Below are 8,317 nucleotides of genomic sequence, written 5' to 3' on the forward strand. Positions count from 1 at the left end.
CCCCAAACCTGCAGAGACGACGCTGTTTGACTGACAGGTCAACCCTGGGAACAGCAGTGCAAAAACAAACCCTGCTAATGAGCGCCGTGTACCAAATACACAGCAGAGCTTAAATTTCAAAAACAAATCTCTGAATATTTGGTGGAGAAATAAGCAGCTGTGTTTGCACTTCTTTGCAAATACAATTGTGATTTGTTGTACTTTAAAGAGCTGAAATTTTGAAGTCATTCACTATATTTATTTGGTGAGGAAAAAATTGGACATTAGAAAGACGTATAAAAGAAAGTTAAGTAGATATTGTAGTTTTAGGATTTTTCATGTGAGAGTGAACCACGTTGTTCTGATGTGATCTTAAAATGAGATAACCTTAAAGCCATCCCTTTTCTTACAGGCTTTAAACTATGCTSCCATCTTTTTGACGATGAATCTGTGCCAATTCTCTTTTGTTTTCTGCGTGTAACAAGTACGTTTGTCCATATTTGAGAGTTATTCTTATTTTTTTTGGACCTGACTACATGTTTCCTTCTATCAATTACGAATTGTGTTTTACCACCTAAAGTGTTGCCTCTGTGTCTGTCTTAGTTTCTGTTTCCATAAAGCTTTAATATTAGCATTCGTGCTAACCATATGCTCCCTCTTTCTCCATTTTTGTTTGGCTCTAGATTACAGTAAGGTGTCCAGCTCCAGGTGTCCAGTTGTTCTTAGAGAAATTAGTTTATTTTTCCAGGTAACCCTTCCAAATAAACTGTACTTCTTCATTTTTTCTTTCTTTTTTCTTTCTTGTTCTGTCATAAACTTTATTCTTTACCCTGCTCTTTGAGGCCTGTAGAGTCTGATATGGAGCTCTTGATTTTTTTTAATTTTATTTTATTTTATTGCGATTTTTCTGAGAATTGCACAGTTTGACTTTAGGGTGAACTTTTAAAAATCTTGGATTAGAACAGGGTTGTATTTTATTTTATTGTATTGTGATTGTACATGCTGAGTGCAAAAAGTTTCGAAGTCTTTTAAACTAATAGCAGTATGTGGCCCTAAATAATATATATTTTAAAAGTATTAGATCCTTTTGATCCTTACAACTTTTTCTGGTTTTGATTCTGAATATCTCCTAAATCCGAGCAGCTTTTTCTTGCTCGGCTGTGCCTTTAGTGTCATCATCCCCCAATTAAAGTCACCGCAATTAAGTTTCATTAGTCTTTTTATTTCTCAATGACTTCCTCTCTGATACCTAGCTGTGAAGCACATTGAAACATTCGGTGGTAATAAAAAAAAAGGTGAACGTAAATGTTATGAGTGTGTTGCATAAATGTATGGCAACCTGGAAACAGGAGTTTTGGTGTGTAGAAGTTTAGTCGTGTCCCATTTATATGTCTGTGTGTGAGGTGTGTAAACCTTTGAGTGCAAGCAGAGTGTGTTTGATGTTCCATTTTCCCTTTTTCATAATTCATGGTGCTGAGAAAATGGACTGAAGCGGAGATGGCTGCAGTGGGTGTGTGTGTGTGTTGCCGGATAACAGGACAATCGTTCCGCGGTTTTGCGGAGATGAAACAGACAAGAGTGTGTCTTTGAAATGCAAAGAGCAACGGTAGCCGTGATTGGCCACTGTGTTGAGGAGGAGCTAGGAGTTTTTTCGCTGCATTTCATCATAATGCTCACTTGCTCTCGCCACCCCTCCCTCCTTCCCTCACTCCTTCCCAAACTCGACACTCACACACAGACACGCATTCAGACTCATTTATTATTTTATTTACCTCTGCGGCTAATTCGGCGCAGCTCYGGGCTCTGGGGGGGTTGGATGTGCGTGTGTGTCTTTTGGTAATGCTTCCTCTYACAGGCACACACTCATTTCTCGTACTGGGGCCTGGGGATCAATTTATTTACATGCAGTGGAAGAGGAACAGAGGATTGAGAAAAGGATAAAAAAAGGGGAAGGAGTGAGAAAGAGGAAACAGCAGGGAATTATGGAGAAAACCCAGTGGAAAGAACAAGTTTCTTGACTTATCCCAAGGACGAACCAGACTAATTTACTGTTTAGAGCCCCCCCAGTGTGGGGGTGTGTATGTGAGTTTTTGTGTGTTTTGTTTGCCAATATCTTATCTGATTTCCAGAAACGCTACCTTCATCTACGCCCAACTGTTTTCCTTTTAGACGTAAAAAACCTAACCGAGCTGAAAGAGCATAACTTTCAGAGTTTGACTGAGAGGAACTGAATATTTCCAACAAAGTTTGGGCTGCATTTATTTGACCCCTTAAAACTTTATTTATGCCTTCAACATAACCAGCTGAAAATATCTAACACATACAATTTAAGTTTTGGTAAAATATAAAAATTTAAGCAAAATTGATATTCAGCTTAAAGATAATAATTTGCAAACTAAAAGTCTAAGAACTAATGTATGGTAAATTTTATTTTTTCACAAATGTGTCCAAAAAATACCTTAATCTTGGTTTAACTGAGGGCTAAAAGAAAAGGAAAAAAAGTCGTTTTTCTGACAAATTTTATGCCTTTTTGTCTTTTTAGGGTGAATATAGTTTCCTGTCTAATATTAAGCWATGCTGACAACATGTCTTTGGAATATAAGATACAACAGTGAATTTTTGGTTTTACAAAGGAAAAATGGCAACTTGTCATAAATCCTAACCAGAATTGCTTCATACACAAACATTTCATGGATTTATATTCTGCTTGTCTGGTTAGCTCTTTGATCCCTGGTTCTGGTTCTGTTCAAGTGTTCTTTCCAGTCTTGTCTAAATATATGTCAGTTTTAAATTTATGAAGACATTTTCGGAACTTTTACTTTTAGCCATGCTTTTCAGCTTTTAAACTTCAATCCTCTAAGTCTAGCATCATGCTATAAGCTATTATAAACCTGCTTAATACATCATGTTGGACGTATGTCACATGTTTTATGAAGCTACCATCTGAATTTGAGGTTAAACAGTTGGAATGTTAATTTCTCCATGTGGCATTCTTCTCTGCTTGGTCAAAAAATAGTCAGTTTGTCTGACTTGTACTTGTAAATATAATTTAGTTTGACCTTATTTTCTGTTTTGCATTGTTTGAATTAAGTAACAATGCAAGATTTACTATTGGATGGCAAGGTTAGTAAAGCCACCACCGTTGTATCTCTTTCCCAGTTTTTGGATATTTTCCACTTGGAACTTCTCAATGTTGTCCATTTTATAACTGTTTTAGATTATATCTGAAGCAAAAGCAGGAAAAAAGTTCTGAAAAGTTTGGCAACCTCACTTCTAAAAGTGTGTTGAATGAAACTAATATAACAGAATCTTTTTTTTGGACACATTTGGTTAGGGTTCCTTTAACACCGAAAATGAAATGTAATTTTTGGTGCCTAGTTGGAACTAGGGGTGTAAATCACCAGCTTTATCACGATACAATATTACATTGATATGTTTAGATGACGATTYRATATTTCTCAATATCACAAAGTCAATCATGATACGATTTCGATTCAATTCAATTCACGTCTGCGATCAATATAAAGCGATATTGTATGCCCAACACAATGACTGTGTTAGATGGGCATACAATATCGATTCACATCGCACAAATATCGACGATATAGATCGATATTTTCATTGTGCCTCGATAAAACTGAATCATGAACCATTCAAATCGAAATATCGATATAGATCGATGTATCGTTACACCCGTAGTTGGAACCAGATTCTCAGAACAACTTTGTATTTATTTGCAATATACCACTCTTAGAGATCTCTTGCACCACCACGACAAAACCACTGGATGTACTTAGAGTAAGAATAAGGTCTGTACTGATCTTTTGGTGAACACCACACATGCACTTACATAAGGGGCATTTTTGACTTGTGCTGTATTTTGCATTACTTAACTGTTGGTTATAAAATATTCTTCAGCTGTATTTCTGCTGGTCTTGTTGATATTCTGGTCATGGTTTTTATTGTTTTTGTTCTTTACATGTTGCACTAAAGTGGCCGTAAAACGTGTCTATTTCTGATATTCCCTCCAAGTCTTAAATGCAGATCTGGGTCTGTTATACTAAAAACAGGTTGATATAATTGGGACTGATGACCAGCTTTTACCATTGCATTAGAACATGTACTGATCACAATATAYTTCACAATTACATTTATAACACTTAAAGCTTTAAAGTTCAGGTTGTAAAGTGAACCATTCATGGCCCAAAGCAGGATTTGGAGTTAATTGCYACAGCTGTGTAGATTAGTAATATGCAAACCCTTTTAAAGGAGACAAATAATATTCATACACTATTGTATTGGCAAATGTTTAAACAAAGTGGTAAAAAATATCTTGTAAAGGTTAAAAGTTCATTTTTAGCAAGGATATATCAAACTGCAAACACTAATAAAACTTAGCGAGGAATGTTTATTAATCGCTTTATTTAATGTGGGGTTTTTTTTTTGCAAACAAAATTTGCAACGTTTCTTAATCTTTACTGGCTTTCAAACATAATTCTCTCTTCTTGTCTTGCAGGCAGGACGCCACTGACCTCTCTGGACCGATACAAAGGTAGGCGAAGTCATCTTGGCCTTTTGGCTTTCTTCTCCTCTTTACTGTCACTCCTTCTCCTCCCTTTGGCCTCGTTGGCAGCGAGGCTCATAGCCTCCAGGCTTCAGGCCAAAGATATCAACTCTGGTGTCGTTTTGGGGATTCTGGGTAGGAGTCGAGGGGGAGGTTGTTGAGGGAAGGGGAAGAGGGAAATTTGGAAGGGCAAGATGTGATGTGCTTCAGATCTATGACCACAGAGGGCCATTAAACCGAAGCCTTCAGCGATGGAACAAAAGAGGAGGAGGGAGAAACGAGGTTTAAATAAGGGCCAGTTTAAAAATAGCAGCACCTATTGCTCATCTGAGACAGAGTTAACAGGAAAAGGATGAGTACCCTCCCTGTAAACCATCAAGAAGATGGACRGGGGGCTGAAATAAGAAGGGATACTGTTTTATTGTTTGATTTGATAAAACCCACAGTAACATATTGCATAATTACATATTGTAACATGTCAGTGATGATTTTTCTCTAAAAAATAAATACAAACCGTAATTCATAGGCAGATGTAGCTGTTCGTACTGAAGGATAACCTACAGTTTATAGGGGACATATGCAAAATCCACAGGGTGGGTTGTGAAGCACCTCAGTTGGATTTAAAGAGACAGCCACAAAACGAGTTGATCTGAGACACACCTTAGAAAAGGGCTGATAGAGGGKCTTGTGGAGTTACAATATGTTAGAATTTAGGGGTGTACTGATTACAGTTTTCTGATCGATCACCGATTTTTAAAAAGCCTGACCTGCCGATTCCGATTTTCTTTTATACCTGACATGGTCAGGTGTTATAAGGTCACAATACACCTTCATTGTTCCAATCTTTCAATTTTATTGACAAACACTGAACAATACCCTTAAAACAATGCAAACCTGTCAGGCTCAAATTGGACGGCCGATTAATCCGTGTGCCCTTTAAGGAATTCAGATCAAACCGTTGCAATTGCACTTTAAATAGACCCCAACTGAATGATTTAAATGTGAAAAAAAAGGATTTAGAAGCAGGGTATGTTTTCTTTAACACRTCATCTTTACATTCAGAATAAAAGTGAAACACATTCAGAGGATAAACAATAAGGTAGGAGAAATGTAGTGTAGATTAAATATGATTCGTTTTAACCTGCTGTTTTTTTTTCAATATGTTTGGAGGAAAGGAAAAACTTGCCTGTGATGGATCACCCATGTTTCTAAGTGTCTCTGAGCTGATTTTAGACTGCAATGAAATGAACTGAAAGAATCCATTTAAGAATCCATTTAAAAACTTGTGATCTCTTTGGAAAATACTGAAGAAAATGTGTTTTTAATGGGCTGAAATATGGACAGGAACTGATGAAGACTTATTTCGTTTTCAGACGTGCTGACTTTTGCTTCCTAGCTGCTTATTTTACCCATTTAAAATATCTTCGCCTTTGCAGGAAGCGAGAGCTGTGCTGCTATGGTTAGTTTTGTTATTTTGGCACCAGGTTTTRAAGGTGCCGGTTGACTTATATCCGCTGGTCACAGGCGAAAGCAGCAGGCGAACATCAAAAAACCAGACGGTGGAGATGAGCAATACAAGGGAAAATAGAAACTGTGGCTGTGTAATTAGGCTGAATGGTGCGCTTTTCTTTGTGTTTTTTGATTGGAGGGAAAAAATGGGCGAGGGCGGCGACTGTCACAAACGGTGTGTTACTTCCAACACGACTGCATCATTCTTGATTTGCTTCCTTTCCGTCGTCATCAACCCCGCCACAATCTCCTCCACACACACACACGCACACACACACACTTTTGCACATTAAAAAGAACTGGGCGTATAATTTGATCCTGTGTGCTCTCCTCCTCTAATGAAGCTCTCTGGTGGTTTGACTGACACCCGGCTTGTTATTTAAGTATCAGTTTTGGGCCGAGAGGAAGAAAAGGAACAAGAAAAAGCGGGAGGAGGGGGGTAGAGGTAGTGATGTGCGGGAAAGGAAAAAAGGGGGAAACAAGGGAGCTGAAAGAGAGGTTGGTATTAGGAGTTTGGGGATGAATAAAAAAAGGAAGATGGAGAGAGCGAGGAAAAAAAGGAGTAGGACTGGAAGAAAGGAGGGTCCTGGGAGTCGTAGGGAGCGAATAAAAGAGGAGTGAAGAAACGAGCGGAGAGGAGGGGAAGACGGTTGATTTTGATGGCGGAAGCAGGGGTGATAAAGGCTGGGAGGGGACTGTGTGTCTAATTGCAGGTCTTTGTCCTGATAATGTTCTTTGAAGGCGCACAGCTGATAATTACCAAGTGTGGCTCCTCGGATGCCTTTCAGCGTCGGTGATTATGAGCCGCAAACCCTCCATTGGTTCTGACATGACCTCCTGAGTGGAGCAGGACGCCATGCTTGCTCCCCCAACAGACACAAACAAGTGTCGATTCGAGGACAAAATAGCCCGTTTCCCAAATGAGCCGCGAGCTCCTCTTTTGGGGCTGCAGGTGTGTGTCAGATTCACAAATGCACTTCCTGTTTGCAGAGCCCCGCCCACTCCGGCAGCAGAGACTGTAATTACAGCGACTCACACAACGCGGCGTCCCGGTACGCTTAGTCTGTTATTGCCAACAGTGGTCCCTCACCACACTGACTGCCTGATGCGCCGCTCCTGGCCCCGCCCCCACCCTGCCCTCTCAGTATTTTCATATCTGAATATTTAGGAGACTCTGGCTGGAGGTTTCTGCATTGTGATCAGCGTTAGGTGAGGAAATGCCCAGAGAGGAGCTGCGATAAGGGACAATTGTCCCGCTTGTTGGCTCGTTCTTGTATTTTGTGCCAGATTTCACACAACATCAAAACACTGAAAAAGGTCATAGTTTCTCGTGCTCATTTCAGATCATTTGAAACAAAGCAGCACGACAGCAGCTTAAAACCTGCTGAATTTACCTCAAAACTAAATTTCATCACCTTTAACCCCTCTTGGTTTACAGATAATGCTCCATTCTGTCAATTTTTCTTCTTTTTTTACTCTCAAGATCACAATTTATGACAAGGTACATAAACATGAGATCTGGAAATTTTTRATTTAACACTCACTGTCATCACATTGCATAAGTATAGAAACTTTTTAGTCGAACATAACGTTTACATAGAATGTCATGTTCAGAGTATTTATACATCTACAGCAAATCTTAACTCAATATTTGTAAAACAGATTTTTAGCCAATTCTGCCTATAGGCTAATGTTGATTAGCTGCAATGTTCATTTTGAATTGTATTGACTGCAAAAGTTAATCAGATTTAGATGCACATACATGAATTAATGTTTAAAGAAAATCCACTCGGTTGTTCCTGAGATATTATGCTAACAGACAAACAGGGTTGGCGCTAGGGCTGAGCAATAATTCTGTAACAACATATATTGCGATAGACACATGATGAATATCTGATAGAATGTTGATAATTTGACTGAATCCAACCCAAAAACGCACAGCATTCTGGGGGATGTAGGCAGAGGAAAGCCTTTGGCCCCTTACTCCGACACATTTTGTCACCTCGGATCGCCTTTGGGATTTTATTAAACTTACTGTTTGGACAAGTGTTTTCACCTCATCAAGACTTTTGTTTTTGTTTGTTTATTCATTTRTTTATGTGCAAGGATTTTGTTGCAGCAGGACAAGCATGGTTAAAATTCTCCCTGGGTTTTGCGTCGAAGGAATCTTTGCTGGTGCCATGCTCGCCGTTCATCCATTTTTCATCTAAACACATGAATTATGAAAAGGCATTAATGACAGGCAGGGGCCGAAGGAGCTGGGGG

The 8,317-nt window shown here is 39.0% G+C and overlaps 1 protein-coding gene across 8 annotated transcripts in view; it reads left to right on the top strand.

Annotated features, from left to right (window-relative positions):
• Positions 1–8,317, top strand: part of celf2 (cugbp, Elav-like family member 2) — a 288,250-nt gene that overhangs the window by 54,751 nt on the left and 225,182 nt on the right. For all 8 annotated transcript variants that reach the window (XM_014022917.1, XM_014022919.1, XM_014022918.1 and 5 more), the window contains exon 2: positions 4,496–4,531. In XM_014022917.1, the coding sequence (XP_013878371.1) occupies positions 4,496–4,531 (36 nt within the window). The remainder of the gene's footprint in view (positions 1–4,495; positions 4,532–8,317) is intronic.

The sequence above is a fragment of the Austrofundulus limnaeus genome, unplaced genomic scaffold (assembly GCF_001266775.1).
Source record: "Austrofundulus limnaeus strain Quisiro unplaced genomic scaffold, Austrofundulus_limnaeus-1.0 Scaffold349, whole genome shotgun sequence".
NCBI lineage: Eukaryota > Metazoa > Chordata > Actinopteri > Cyprinodontiformes > Rivulidae > Austrofundulus > Austrofundulus limnaeus.